Here is a 16,421-nt window from a genome sequence, read left to right as displayed (position 1 = left end):
GCAATTAGGGTGAGGCGTCTTGCTCAGGGACACCAGGCACTCAGCTAGGAGGAGCTGGGGATCGAACCGGCAATCTTGCGGTTACCTGCTGATTGACAGGTAGCTACCATGCTACCAATGCTAGTTAGCTACTAAGATGACTTTAACACTTAGCTGTAAAGTTGACCTTGAATTATAGAAGCTAACTTTGTTCAGCAGCTTCACACCAGAATCCACATGGATCCAGATCCAGATGGATCCAGATCCAGTAAGGGTGCTGCTCTACCCCTAAACAGCTCCCTCTTTGTTTCACAGGTCAGAGGAAGTTTAATGACCAGTCCTGCAAAGACAAAAGACCGTCTGTCTGCGCCATCAATCCCTGTGATCTGGTTGGATGAAGGAGAAACGTGTAACAGCTGATCATCTGATCGTTGTGTCTTATTGATCCATAATTCTTTCTTCTTTTCTTCCGATCAGAGTTTATCTCGTCTTACACATAATTAAAGGTTTAAGCATGAAAAACAAAGTCTGAGGAATCTTTCATTGCCGATAAATTCACACATTGCGTTGATAACAACCATGAGACGAGCACGTTATTATCTGAGTATTATTTCTATGTTATTGTATTATTTTCAGAACATAACTTTCAATAACGCTCGATACGCTACGTCCCGTCGCTCTGCATACGACGTGTCGGTGGTTTGATCGGACCCACTTTACCTGAAAGGAAAACACATTTTTATTATTAATTTGGTTAATTTTAATTTGAACTCCTTTCCTTTAAATAATTTAAATGTATTAGTTATAACTGTAATAATTTTGACATCACATATTTTTACTTTTACTGTATCAATAAGATTATTGTTTGTTGAGAATAGTGTATTATAAAACTGATAATGTATTAGTACAAATATTCATTATTTAATGTATTAGTAATAATATTGATAATTGTAATGTATTCTTTTTTTTTTAAACTTTATTTTTAAATGCAAGTTTTACAGTTTTACAAAGACAAACAAATCATAAATCAAACAAACAATCCTTAACATATAGGTCAACGGGGAAAATAAAATATAATATATAAACTTACAATAGTATTGCTCCGTATAATATCGGGTTACAAATATCCATAGGTGAGAGATGAAGGGGGGGATTACAGGAAAGCAGGCATAAGCCATCCGGCCAGGGAAGGAAGACTCTCCAGGGTAAGTCCATCAAAACATCAGTCACAGCGGCGAGGATCAACAAAATGGAAAAGAAAAGAGTTGCTCTATTTGGTTTTCTCATTTACATACAAGAGCCATTTCAACCAATACTTCTGGGCTTTATTACGGTTCAGTCTTAGAGAAAAAGTCAACATCTCCATTTCATATATTTCCTTTACAGTGGTTGACCACTCTTCCACTGTCAGCGGCTCCCTGTTCAGCCATTTCCTTGTTATGGATTTCCTGCTGGCTGTCAGAAATATCTTAAGAAGATACTTATCCTGGGAATTGAGATCAACTGGTAGATTACACAAATATACAGTCTGAGAATTATACTCAATGTCAAAACCAAGTATTGAATTTATTTCTTTAACTACAGCTAACCAGTACGGCTGAATTACTGGACAACACCAAAAGATGTGACCGTGGTCAGCCATCACATTATTACATTGTGTCCAGCAATGCCCAGATTCTGCACTGCCACTCTGTAGACATTTTTTTCTTGGGGTGATAAAAAACTGGTGGCGGAGGAGTTTATTTCACATATGTTTAGCCAATCGTCCTCTGTCAAAATTATATTTGCTTCCCTCTCCCAGTTACATTTGATATATGATGTAGAATTTTTTTTGTAACGTTGCAGGCATAAGTATAATCTAGAGACCACTTTCTTATGGATTTGACGTTAATATGCATCGATGAGAATGTCAATGAGATCGAAGTCACCTTCTTTCTGGATTTTAATATTACTATCAAGATGATGCCTAAGCTGCAAATATCTGTAGAAATCCTTTTTGTCTAAATCATAGTTTTCCCTAAATTGTTGGAAACTGTCCAGGCCAGTATCAGATGAAATTACACAATACGAAGCCTTTTCAGTTCCTTAAATCCCATATCAAGCTGTGCTGGTCTGAAATCCCTATCATGTTCAACCCACCTTAATAACCGTGCTTTCCTCTCCAAGTGTGAATTAGAAACCTCTTTGAACCAGATATTAAGGGGAATTTTTCTAAGGTCACTTAGTTTACTTGAGTATATATATATCAAGTTGGTTCAGCTCTAGTTCCTTCCATCTTGCATCGTAATCCTCCTTACACCAGTAAACTACGTACTGCAATTGTGCTGCTTTGTAATAGTCCTCCAAACATGGGAGTGACATCCCTCCTTTATCTTTTGGTAGGTATAATGTTTTAAAGCATATCCTTGGTTTCTTGTTCTGCCATATGAACCTAGAAATAGTCCGATTCCATTCATTGAACGGTTTAGTTGGTATTTCCACAGGCAGTGATTGAAAAAGGAATAACAGTTGAGGTAAAATAATCATCTTTATAGTTTCTATTCGGTTGTACAAATCAAGTGTCAGAGGAGTCCATCTGTCCAAGTCGTTTTTAATTTTGTTTGTGATGATACCATAATTCTGGCGACCTGTCCAGGGTGTACCCCGCCTTCGCCCAATGACAGCTGGGATTGGCTCCAGCCCCCCCGCGACCCTGAATACAGGATAAGCGGTAGACAATGGATGGATGGATGGATGGATGATACCATCATTTACGTCATATATGTCTTCAAAAGTCTTGGGGATGTTAACACCCAGATATTTCATAGTTCTGGTTTTCCTTTTAAATTTAACGGTTTTACGTATGCTTTCCTGAGGTAAGCAATTAAAGGAGAGAGTTTGGGTTTTCTCTATGTTCAGTTTGTATCCTGAATAGAGACCATATTGGTCAAGGCAAGACATGAGCTTAGAGAGACTGGTTTCCGGTTCGGACAAAGTCACCAGAATGTCGTCCGCGTATAAACATGTCTTATATTCTCTTCCCTTAAATAAAATTCCCATAATCTCTGGGTCTTCCCTGACTTTCTTCTAATGTATTCTTAATATTAATAATTGTAATGTCTTTGACACATATTACAAATTTGAATGTATTAGTAACACATTTGGATTTAGAATTTTATTTTAACAGACAAATACATGAATTTCAAAATAATTGAATCGGCCAAATAGATCGGAACTTGTACGATGTTTCTGTCCCTACGATTTTTTTCCAAACTTGTTTCGTAATGAATTTGTGTGAGAAACGTGTTGGGAACCCGTTTAAATGTAACACGCTAGAATTGTTAAATGGCTTGAAACCACTTTGTGTCAAAAGTGTGTTTCTTATCTTTACATCCCGTTTCCGTCCGCGTACGGAGTTACAGTGTCGTCCTTCTATTTGGTGGTGAGGGGGGCGTGGCCCTGCCCCCTTCACTGGTTGCAATCGTCTAAGGTGGCGACGTCCAAAGGCTTCAGAACCGCAGTCCAGGAACCGCCATTTAGAGTCCACCAGACCAGATAGCAGGGGATGCTTTAGGGGGCGGGGCTACCTTGCGTTGTTGGTGTTTTCCTCTTTTACCTTTCCACAGAAAAGTTCCAAAATGTGTACTTTTGTTGCGTTTTTGTGTTTGAATTTTATGTTTTGTTTTTTTTTTGTCCTAAACTGAACCGAGTGTTCCCTGAACCGAACTGTGTAGATTTGTAGTTTTGTTTTGTTCGTCTTTCAAACTGTTTGAAGCTGCTGTTGGACCGTCCATAATAACAAACACTATGAGTGAATTCAAGCAGTGATGCTACATGTTTAGAGCTTTTATTGTGAAGGGAAAGAAGTCAACGTGGAGGCGATAAGAGTATTTCCCCAAATTGATAAATGTGTGTCTGTGTTGCTCTGCTCGCATTATATGTTTCATCTTCACAGATTCGGCTCTCTTACCGACCGTCACCTTTCCCTCAGAGCAATGCATGATGGTCTATAATGCTGTTGTTTTTCAGTCTTTCATGTGACTCTGTAGTTTTACCAACCGTGACAGACTTAATATTTAACTTTGGGCGTCTATAACTTTACTGGTGACATGTGATGCATCTTTAATTTCATAGTGATGGATGTGTTGCCAGACCAGGAGTCTGGTTCACGGTTCAGTCTGTTTTCTCACCAACGCATCGTTTCACATCAGTTCATTCTCACAGTTTACCAGTTAGACCTCCTTTACACAGAATAAAATACATATACATCATCAGCATAAGATATAAAAACTACATTACACAGTAATAAAATACATGTACATAATCAGCATAATAAGATATAAAAACTACATTACACAGTAATAAAATACATATACATAATCAGCATAAGATATAAAAACTACATTACACAGTAATAAAATACATGTACATAATCAGCATAATAAGATATAAAAACTACATTACAGAGTACACCAATATACACACCACAAAATCAGTACTTTGTACTATTAAATATACAAGTTAAATATCAGGAAGAGTTAAAGGGTACAGCTTCATTTCTCTTTTAGCCAACACTTAAAGATACTATTGACAACATTGATAACATCCAGCCACTAGATGTCGCTCTGTTATGGCAGGTCTCTGGATGGACCTGGAAAGAGGCTCGGGACTCAACTGTGTAGACATTTGAACATTAATTTAAGAAAACAAAGATGAGTGAAGCTCTCAGAGTTACGTATCTTTTTAGTATTTGGTAGTGATGCCAATGGACGGCTTTTGATCGGGGAAAGTTAAAGTCATTTATAAAACGACTAAACGGTGGAGCAAGTATTGAACCTTGGGGTATTCACATTGTGTTTAAAATAGATGACTTTTCTTCGTTAACTTCAACACACTGTTCTCAAGTTTGAAGATATGACATTTACATTTAGGCCATTTAGCAGACGCTTTTGTCCAAAGTGACTTACAATAAGTACATTTGTCAAAAGAAAGAAACCACAACATATCATTGCCGATAAAGTAAGAGCTAAAAAATAGAAACAACTGTTGGATCCTCGTCTGAGTAAAGTAGTAGCTGTTCATCAAACATACCTTAAGAGCAACAGTGCTATGATCAAAGTGCTATAGGGAAGAACATGGAGTGTTAGTGAGTCATGCTATGCAGAATCCAGGTGAAGTCTGAACAGGTGAGTCTTGAGCCTTTTTCAGAAGATGGCAGTGACTCTGCTGTCCTGACATTAGTCGGGAGTTCGTTCCACCACTGAGGACCAGAACAGAGAAGAGTCTGGACTTTGCTGAGCCACATTTGTTTGATTTCAGTGATGGTGGTACCAGCCGGCCAGCTGAAGTAGAGGAGGGAAGTGCTCGCTTCGGGGCATGAGGTTTGACCAGTGTTTGAAGGTAGATGGGTGCCGTTCCATTGATGGCCCTGAAGGCCAGTGCCATCGTCTTGAATTGGACCCAAACCAATCAACTGCTTCTTTTGCAAAGTTAAAAGTAAACCGCTTAGATCGGTGAGCCTTCCAGTCAGACAGCCACTGACCACAACGCCTAACACCTGTAGCGATACGACGCCTTATTAACCCACACAACGTCACCTGTTATTGTTTAATATCGTGTTTCAGCGTCTCCATGTCTGCAGATGACGCCTCATTGCTAATCCACTACCATCTTAGATCCTGTTGTAGAGGAACTTCTCAAGAATTGTTGTTCTGGACTTGCATTGGCTGTTAAAGTCAACAAGTCCGGCCGGGTGGTGCCGTCCTAAAACAACGACTTGGCTGAATAAAAGAGCAGCAGGGAGGCTGAAGCCACCAGTCGACCCTGAAAGGAGACCAACCTGCTACAGTTTTGCTACGTTCGCATTTTCTTTTCCTGTTGAAGATCTTCGTCCGAACCACGATGCTGACCGCGTCTCTGCTCGTCTTCGCTGCGGCTCTGACCACTGCCGCCGACGCCTTCACCACCCGTGAGTGTTAACGCAGGGCATCATGGGCGTATTTGTGCTCGAGTATCTCAGGTGAATATTAGATATACAGCTGTAATTACTGTGAAGATTTTTTTTGTGATTGTTACAGTGACAAAAGTTCAACAGCGTATCACGGCAACTGTAGGGAAAAAAACACGGAGGGCAGAGAGGGGGCAATATTCAGAGGAAAAAAAGTGGCAAATTTATTTCTCGGAAAATTCACCCCCTCCATCACCTCTGTGTTTTTTTGGCATATATTCACGTTTATATACAGGTGTATACAATGAATATCGGCGATACGAACAAGTTTGGTTCACGCCGGATGTTTGCCATTCCTATTACAACAAGTGAAAGCTACCGCTAGCATCTCAGCCCAACCGGCCCGATCAATAAACACCCATAAGATGACAACATGTCCTCATATCAATAAAAGCAACAATAAGCATCAACATCATCACCCTAAGGACCTTAACGAGGCGTCACGTTCATGGGACGTTAGCTAGCAGAGATGCTGGTTGTAAGCATCGTAAATTTGGTTTATGAACTCACAAATTTGCAACCTTTCTTTCTTCAGTGGCCCTGATACACCGTTGTACAAAAGCAGATGAAAGATTTGCGTACGTGGACATGAATTTTCCTTTTATTTTTTTCTTGTCGTTCAGCACGACTTTCAGACTTTAGGTTCGAACTTAGACCTGTTCCAGGTGCATGTTGGCCTCCGGCTTGGCTGCCCTTTGTCACCGGTTCTGTTCAGCATTTTTATGGACAGAATTTCTAGGTGCAGCCATGGGCCGGAGGGGATCTGGTTCGGGAGCCACTGGATTTCATCCCTGCTTTTTGCAGACGATGTGGTCTTGTTGGACCTCCAGCATGTCTGGAGGTCCTGGTGTTAGAGATAGGGTGAGGAGCCACTGCTCCTCCACATCGAGAGGAGCCAGCTGAGGTGGCTCGGGCATCTGTATCGGATGCCCCCTGGACGCCTCCCTCGGGAGGTATTCCAGGCATTCCCCACCGGGAGGAGACCCCGAGGAACACCCAGGAAATGCTGGAGTGACTACGTTGCCCGGCTGGCCTGGGAACGCCTTGGGGTCCTCCCGGAGGAGCTGGAGGAAGTCTGGGTGTCCCTGTTCAGACAGCTGCCCCCACAACCCGGCCAGGTTGAAGCGGAAGAAAATGGATGGATGGAAGGTTCGAACTTAACGTCGGTTTGAGGCAACAAAAGGTGTTAGTTTTAGAAACACCAACAGATGGTTTTTATGTTCGCATCGAACTGTTCGTGGGACTCAGTTGGCGAGTTACCGTGTTAGTGAGTTACCGAGTGCCTTTCCAAACCTCCAGATCGTCGGAAGGACACGACGGAGCCGACCACTCCAAACGGTGAGTTGCTATTTATTCCGATTTTTACAGAATGTCTTTTGTTGCAGCTGAAACGTTGAACTCTGAAACGTTTTCTCTAAATATCTTTCCAGTGGAGCACGCCGTCAACAATAGTGCCAATGGCCGCTGCTTCCTCTACGTTCCCAAAGAGCTGAGCTGGGTCGATGCCGAGGTGATCGGGAGAGTTCGCAGTGTTGTTCATCTTCTGATTCGCTGCCTGTGCTCGACATGTGACGTCTCCCCCCCCCCCCCTCCCAGGGAAACTGTCAGTCCCTTGGTGGAAACCTGGCATCGGTGCACAGCCTCGATGAGTATGAGCTGATCCAGGATCTGATCAAGAATATAAGCGGTTCAGATACGAGAGCGTGGCTTGGAGGCTCTGAAGGAGAAGAGGTGCGTCGCATAGAACGGATAAGTAACCTCGTTGAAAACGGCATCCCCCCCCGCCCCCACCGCTACAGTCTATGGATTAATGTTGTATTCTAATCTTCTAGGAGGGGTCCTGGTTCTGGAGTGACGGTTCATGTTTTAACTTCAACTACTGGAGTCCAGGAGAGCCTAATAAAGAGAAGGAGGAATGTCTGGAGATGAACTATGTAGGTAAGGATATATATATATATATATATTTATACACACATATATTGTTATTTATTTCTCTAGTTTCGGCGTCGCCTCCTGAACAACGAAACTACAGCTTGCTCCTGATGTACAAACAAATTTGTTTCAAACAAGTCTGCAGAAGTCAGGTCGTGCACTGAACCAGGAGACGACCTCCAGATCTGAACTGCCTTAAACATGCATTCTCTCTGCTGGCCACCAGGGTGCGACTCCTCTCTGGTTGTATAGAAGTCTATGAGAAAATGGTCCTACTTCTCTCTGCTGGCCACCAGGGGGCGACTCCTCTCTGGTTGTATAGAAGTCTATGAGAAAATGGTCCTGCTTCTCTCTGCTGGCCACCAGGGGGCGACTCCTCTCTGGTTGTATAGAAGTCTATGAGAAAATGGTCCTACTTCTCTCTGCTGGCCACCAGGGGGCGACTCCTCTCTGGTTGTATAGAAGTCTATGAGAAAATGGTCCTACTTCTCTCTGCTGGCCACCAGGGGGCGACTCCTCTCTGGTTGTATAGAAGTCTATGAGAAAATGGTCCTGCTTCTCTCTGCTGGCCACCAGGGGGCGACTCCTCTCTGGTTGTATAGAAGTCTATGAGAAAATGGTCCTACTTTTCTCTGCTGGCCACCAGGGGGCGACTCCTCTCTGGTTGTATAGAAGTCTATGAGAAAATGGTCCTACTTCTCTCTGCCGGCCACCAGGGGGCGACTCCTCTCTGGTTGTATAGAAGTCTATGAGAAAATGGTCCTACTTCTCTCTGCTGGCCACCAGGGGGAGACTCCTTTCTGGTTATTTAGAAGTCTATGAGAAAATGGTCCTGCTTCTCTCTGCTGGCCACCAGGGGGCGACTCCTCTCTGGTTGTATAGAAGTCTATGAGAAAATGGTCCTACTTTTCTCTGCTGGCCACCAGGGGGCGACTCCTCTCTGGTTGTATAGAAGTCTATGAGAAAATGGTCCTGCTTCTCTCTGCTGGCCACCAGGGGGCGACTCCTCTCTGGTTGTATAGAAGTCTATGAGAAAATGGTCCTACTTTTCTCTGCTGGCCACCAGGGGGCGACTCCTCTCTGGTTGTATAGAAGTCTATGAGAAAATGGTCCTACTTCTCTCTGCTGGCCACCAGGGGGCGACTCCTCTCTGGTTGTATAGAAGTCTATGAGAAAATGGTCCTACTTCTCTCTGCTGGCCACCAGGGGGCGACTCCTCTCTGGTTGTATAGAAGTCTATGAGAAAATGGTCCTGCTTCTCTCTGCTGGCCACCAGGGGGCGACTCCTCTCTGGTTGTATAGAAGTCTATGAGAAAATGGTCCTACTTTTCTCTGCTGGCCACCAGGGGGCGACTCCTCTCTGGTTGTATAGAAGTCTATGAGAAAATGGTCCTACTTCTCTCTGCTGGCCACCAGGGGGCGACTCCTCTCTGGTTGTATAGAAGTCTATGAGAAAATGGTCCTACTTCTCTCTGCTGGCCACCAGGGGGAGACTCCTTTCTGGTTATTTAGAAGTCTATGAGAAAATGGTCCTGCTTCTCTCTGCTGGCCACCAGGGGGCGACTCCTCTCTGGTTGTATAGAAGTCTATGAGAAAATGGTCCTACTTTTCTCTGCTGGCCACCAGGGGGCGACTCCTCTCTGGTTGTATAGAAGTCTATGAGAAAATGGTCCTGCTTCTCTCTGCTGGCCACCAGGGGGCGACTCCTCTCTGGTTGTATAGAAGTCTATGAGAAAATGGTCCTACTTTTCTCTGCTGGCCACCAGGGGGCGACTCTTCTCTGGTTGTATAGAAGTCTATGAGAAAATGGTCCTACTTCTCTCTGCTGGCCACCAGGGGGCGACTCCTCTCTGGTTGTATAGAAGTCTATGAGAAAATGGTCCTACTTCTCTCTGCTGGCCACCAGGGGGCGACTCCTCTCTGGTTGTATAGAAGTCTATGAGAAAATGGTCCTACTTCTCTCTGCTGGCCACCAGGGGGCGACTCCTCTCTGGTTGTATAGAAGTCTATGAGAAAATGGTCCTGCTTCTCTCTGCTGGCCACCAGGGGGCGACTCCTCTCTGGTTGTATAGAAGTCTATGAGAAAATGGTCCTACTTTTCTCTGCTGGCCACCAGGGGGCGACTCCTCTCTGGTTGTATAGAAGTCTATGAGAAAATGGTCCTACTTCTCTCTGCTGGCCACCAGGGGGCGACTCCTCTCTGGTTGTATAGAAGTCTATGAGAAAATGGTCCTACTTCTCTCTGCTGGCCACCAGGGGGCGACTCCTCTCTGGTAGTATAGAAGTCTATGAGAAAATGGTCCTACTTCTCTCTGCTGGCCACCAGGGGGCGACTCCTCTCTGGTTGTATAGAAGTCTATGAGAAAATGGTCCTACTTCTCTCTGCTGGCCACCAGGGGTCGACTCCTCTCTGGTTGTATAGAAGTCTATGAGAAAATGGTCCTACTTCTCTCTGCTGGCCACCAGGGGGCGACTCCTCTCTGGTTGTATAGAAGTCTATGAGAAAATGGTCCTACTTCTCTCTGCTGGCCACCAGGGGGCGACTCCTCTCTGGTTGTATAGAAGTCTATGAGAAAATGGTCCTACTTCTCTCTGCTGGCCACCAGGGGGCGACTCCTCTCTGGTTGTATAGAAGTCTATGAGAAAATGGTCCTACTTCTCTCTTGATGTATTTTCTCAGTAAACATTGTAAACATGAGTTTATGGTCTCAATCTCTAGTTTCAAGTCTTCTTCAATCCAGCATGATGTTCATTTAGTACATTATGGTCCATTTAGAGTCCTCCAGACCAGAAAGCAGGGGATGCTTTAGGGGGCGGGGCTTACCTGCTGATTGAAAGGTCCATTTAGAGTCCACCAGACCAGAAAGCAGGGGATGCTTTAGGGGGCCGGGCTAAACTGCTGATTGACAGGTCGTTACCATACTACCAATGCTAGTTAGCTACTAAGATGACTTTAATACTTAAGCTGTAAAGTTAAACCTTGAATTATAGAAGCTAACTTTGTTCGCAGCTTCACACCAGAATCCACATGGATCCAGATCCAGATGGATCCAGATCCAGTAAGGGTGCTGCTCTACCCCTAAACATCACCCTCTGTGTTTCACAGACAAGAAGAAGTTTAACGACCGGTCCTGCAAAGACAAAATGCCGTCCGTCTGCACCATCAAACCCTGTGATCTGGTTGGATGAAGGAGAAACGTGCAGCATCTGATCATCTGATCATCTGATCGTTGTGTCTTATTGATCCATAATTCTTTCTTCTTTTCTTCCTTCAGAGTTTATCTCCTCTTACACATAATTAAAGGTTTAAGCATGAAAAACAAAGTCTGAGGAATCTTTCATTACACGTTATTATCTGAGTATTATTTATATATAATGGTATTATTGTCAGATCAGTACATAACTTTCAATAACGCTTGATAGGCTAAGTCCCGTCGCTCTGCCTACGACGTGTCGGCGGTTTGATCGGAACCCCCCCCCCCCCCCCCCCCTGCTCACTCAAACACAGTTTTCCTAAAAGGAAAACACCTTTTTTTTAAATAATTTGGTTAATTTGAATTTTAACTCCTCTCTTTTAAATAATTTAAATGTATTAGTAATAACTGTAATAATTTTGACGTAGCATATTTTTACTTTAACTGTATCAATAAGATTATTGATCATTTGTTTAGAAAAAATGATAATGTATTAGTACAAATATTCATTATTTAATGTATGAGTAATAATCTTGATAATTGTAATGTATTTTTAATATTATTAATTGTAATGTCTTTGTCACATATTACAAATTTGAATGTATTAGTAACACATTCGGATTTAACATTTTATTTGAACAAATACATGAATTTCAAAATAATTTAATCGGCCAAATAGATCGGGAGCTCGTTGCTATTTTTGTACGATGTTTATGTCCCGATATTTATAACTTGTTTCGTAATTAATTTGTGAGAAACGTGTTGGGAACCCGTTTAAATGTAACACGTTAGAATTGTTAAATGGCTTGAAACCACTTTGTGTCAAAAAAGTGTTTCTTATCTTTACGTCCCGTTTCCGTCCACGTACGGAGTTGCAGCATCGTCCTTCTGTTTGGTGGTGAGGGGGCGTGGCCCTGCCCCCTTTACTGGTTGCAAACGTCCAAGATGGCGACGGCCAAAGGCTTCAAAACCGCAGTCCAGGGGCCGACGGGCGGTGTCACCATGACGACGTTGATTTCCGATACGCCGGTCTGGTCTTAAATCATCGTCGTCTTTCTCTCTCACTGCATCAAATCTGCATCAACACACACATTTTCCCTCCAACACAATCCGACCCTTTGTGTGTGTCTGTGTGTGTGTGTGTGTGTGTGTGTGTGTGTGTGTGTGTCGGTGAGGCCTCCCCCCATGTGTTGGTTTAAGTTGACAGAGTTTGGATTGTTGATTGTGTGCAGGCATGTGTGTAAAGGCCAGTGGGTGTGTGTGTCTGAGTGTGTGCGTGTGTGTGTGTGTGTGTGTGTGTATCTGAGAGTGTGTGTGTGTGTGTGTGTGTGTCTAAGTGTGTGTATGTTGCTGGCCCTTTAAACAGTTGTGATTGAAAGGACAGTGTGTGTGTGTGTGTGTGTGTGTGTGTGTGTGTGTGTGTGTGTGTGTGTGTGTGTGTGTGTGTGTGTGTGTGAGTGCATGAGTCAGCTGGTCCACCATGCTTGCTGTGTGTGTGTGTGTGTGAGAGAGAGAGAGAGAGAGAGAGAGAGAGAGAGAGCGAGTCGGGGCGAGCGAGACAGCTGAGCTCTGGTCTCTCAGTCGCTCTTCGTCCTCCGAGTCTCTCGTCCTCAGTTTAAGGATTTATTCTGGACGTCCTGACGACCATATATGGACGTCGCTGTGTCTGTTGGTGGGATTTGATTGAGCTCTAGTGTGTGTGAGTGTGTGTGTTAGTGTGTGTGTGTGTGTGTCAGACATGCTGCGTGTGTTTATTCTGTGTGCAGAGCTCCTGCACACGCCGGACGATGACATCAGTGATGCCTACTGCAGCGTCACCTACGTGTGTGTGTGTGTGTGTGTGTGTGTGTGTGTGTGTGGTGTGTGTGGGTGTGTGTGTGTGTGTGTGACCCCGCCTCCTCTCGCTAACAGCTGAGGTTATTATTGGAAAGGGTCCGTGTGTGTCATGGCATCCAGCGTGTTTATGGGCGGGGCTAATAGTCTTCATAATATTCATAATTTTAAAGAAACAATATAAATACATTTATTGTATTAGTCAAATGTTCATGATTTATTTTAATGTATTAGTTATATTAATAATTATTATTATTATTATTAATTTATAGATATTATATATAAACCAGAAAAGGTCTCAAATCAACATAAAACATAAATATCAATAATTCTGTAAACAAAATATCAAAAAGTTGAATCATGGTGTGATCGTTTCATGAACTCATGACACTTTGTCTATTTTGCTGCACAAAAGTTTCCCTGTGTAATGAAGGGTAGCGCCCGCAGACACACACATACACACACATACACACATACACACACACACACACACACACACACACACACACATACTCACTCACACACACACACACACACACACACACACTGAAAAATCTGTGAATCAGTAAATTCCACAAACAGCTGAACTGATGGAATATACATTCCAGATTTTACAGATTTATGGTATGTATTACGTGCGATCTCAATCTTCAGAAAAATGTTTTCCACAGAATTCCTCGCCTGTGGTTCTTTTTATTGTATTTCATCCATTCAGTTATACAGTTAAAGTTAATAAGTTATAAATATTCCAGTATGTTGCTTCAGTACGGATTTTCAGTCACTTTTTATAACGAAACATAAAAACATATAACAGTGTTTTTTTCTCTTATTTTTCCACTAAAGTACCTAAAACTTCTTCGTGAAATGTTGCGTTTAAAACGTTTTTTCCAACAGCAGCAAAACGTGTTTTTCGTCAGGTTGGAATTTTAATGTTAACTTCGTCAGTTAGCGTGAAGTTTGTTTTTACGTACAGCTCGTGATCAACGTGCAGCTCCGAAGATGAAAAATTAATTTTCCTCAGACTCATTTCTTGTACAAACAGTTTATTTTAGACTTCAATCACGATCACAAGATTCCCAGAGATGTCGGCTGTATTTTTATAACATGGATAATATGATGAACATTTCATGTAAGAATGTGACCGCAGAAAATGGATTTCAAACACGACTCTGAAGCTACTTCAAGGGGAAATTAAAGAGCAATAATTGGAAAATGTGGCTTGAAATGAGAGAAGATGACAGAAGAAGATTTTGACTGAATGTTTGCGGATGATCTTATGGTTTTTTTTTAACAATCTTCTCCTCCTCTTGTGTCTTTGGTTTTCTTTTGAACAATGTTGTTAATACAAAGCTTTGTGCAGTTTATTGACATCACACTACAGGACTTGTGGGTAATGGAGTTCATAATTGCTTACATTGAACCAAATCAACAGATGTCTGTAAATGTTAATTAACTTTCAACAACTTACTAGTGAACTTTTATATCTGCAACGGTTTCTTTCAAACCTGGCAACCCCAAAAGTTGATTATATTGATATTTTAATTACAATCTATTCAAGACTATTTCTTTATTTATACTGTACAAATTAGACTGTGCTTGTGTACGTGGCCTCATTTGGCATGCAGGTGGCGCTCTCTCTGTCTCTCTTTGTGTTGCCATGGATACATCTTACCTGCTGATCGACAGGTCCGTATGAGACCACCAGACCAGAAAGCAGGGGATGCTTTAGGGGGCGGGGCTACCTTGCGTTGTTGGTGTTTTCCTCTTTTACCTTTCCACAGAAAAGTTCCAAAATGTGTACTTTTGTTGCGTTTTTGTGTTTAAATTTCATGTTTTGGGTTATTTTTGTCCTAAACTGAACCGAGTGTTCCCTGAACCGAACTGTGTAGATTTGTAGTTTTGTTTTGTTCGTCTTTCAAACTGTTTGAAGCTGCTGTTGTACCGTCCATAATAACAAACACTATGAGTGAACTTAAGTTTCCCCAGATCAGCAGTGATGCTACATGTTTAGAGCTTTTATTGTGAAGGGATAGAAGTCAATGTGGAGGTGATAAGAGTATTTCCCCAAATTGATAAATGTGTGTCTGTGTTGCTCTCCACTACCATCTTAGATCCTGTTGTAGAGGAACTTCTCAAGAATGATGTTATGTTCTGGACTTGCTTTGGCTGTTAAAGTCAACAAGTCTGGCCGGGTGGTGCCGTCCTAAAACAACGACTTGGCTGAATAAAAGAGCAGCAGGGAGGCTGAAGCCACCAGTCGACCCTGAAAGGAGACCAACCTGCTACAGTTTTGCTTCCTTCGCATTTTCGTTTCCTGTTGAAGATCTTCGTCCGAACCACGATGCTGACCGCGTCTCTGCTCGTCTTTGCTGCGGCTCTGACCGCCGCCACCGCCGCCGCCGGTGAGTGTTAACGCAGGGCATCATGGGAACGCAAAGAGGGGAAAGTACACGTTCAAGTACTCCGTATTTGTGCTAGAGTATCTCAGTTGAATATTAGATATTTGACAGCTGTAATTACTGTGAAGATTTTTTTTGTGATTGTTACAGTGACAAAAGTTCAACAGCGTATCACGGCCACTGTAGGGAAAAAACACGGAGGGGAGAGATGGGGCAATATTCAGAGAAAAAAAAGTGGCAAATTTGTGAGTTTTTTGGCAAATTTATTTCTCGGAAAATTGACCCCCTCCCTGACCTCTGTGTTTTTTTTGGCATATATTCACGTTAACATACAGGTGTAAACAATGAATATCGCCGATATGGACAAGTTTGGTTCCAGCTAACACCGGATGTTTGCCATTGCTGTTACAACAAGTGAAAGCTACCGCTAGCATCTCAGCCCAACCGGCCCGATCAATAAACACCCGTAAGATGACAACATCTCCTCATATGAATAAAAACAACAATAAGCATCAACATCATCACCCTAAGGACCTTAACGAGGCGTCACAAGTTGAGATGATTCATTACAAACATAAACGTACGTTAATGGGCCGTTAGCTAGCATAGATGCTGGTTGTAAGCATTGTAAATTTGGTTTATGAACTCACAAATTTGCAACCTTTCTTTCTACAGTGGCCCTGATACACCGTTGTACAAAAGCAGATGAAAGATTTGCGTACTTGGACATGAATTTTCCTTTTATTTTTCTCTTGTCGTTCAGCTCGGGCATCTGTATCGGATGCCCCCTGGACGCTTCTCTCGGGAGGTATTCCAGGCATTCCCCACCGGGAGGAGACCCCGAGGAAGACCCAGGACATGCTGGAGTGACTACGTTGCCCGGCTGGCCTGGGAACGCCTTGGGATCCTCCCGGAGGAGCTGGAGGAAGTCTGGGTGTCCCTGCTCAGACAGCTGCCCCTGCAACCCGGCCAGGTTGAAGTGGAAGAAAATGGATGGATGGAAGGTTCGAACTTAACAACGTCGGTTTGAGGCAACAAAAGGTGTTTGTTTTAGAAAAACCAACAGATGTTTTTTGTGTTTGCATCGAACCGTTCGTG

At 42.9% G+C, this 16,421-nt stretch overlaps 1 protein-coding gene across 2 annotated transcripts in view; it reads left to right on the top strand.

The window, feature by feature from the left end:
• Positions 1-16,421, top strand: part of LOC311008646 (galactose-specific lectin nattectin-like) — a 98,356-nt gene that overhangs the window by 50,144 nt on the left and 31,791 nt on the right. The window contains exon 12 of one of the 2 annotated variants that reach the window (XM_084002427.1): positions 295-505. The exons of the other annotated variant lie outside the window; for it this stretch is intronic. Within the exon in view, the coding sequence (XP_083858553.1) occupies positions 295-377 (83 nt within the window). The 3' untranslated portion in view covers positions 378-505. Of the gene's footprint in view, positions 1-294; positions 506-16,421 lie in introns of those variants that run through there. 2 annotated transcript variants of the gene reach the window in all.

This window comes from Eutrigla gurnardus (assembly GCF_963514095.1).
Source record: "Eutrigla gurnardus genome assembly, chromosome: 23".
NCBI classification, from domain to species: domain Eukaryota; kingdom Metazoa; phylum Chordata; class Actinopteri; order Perciformes; family Triglidae; genus Eutrigla; species Eutrigla gurnardus.
This window is presented reverse-complemented; position numbering and strand designations above follow the sequence as displayed.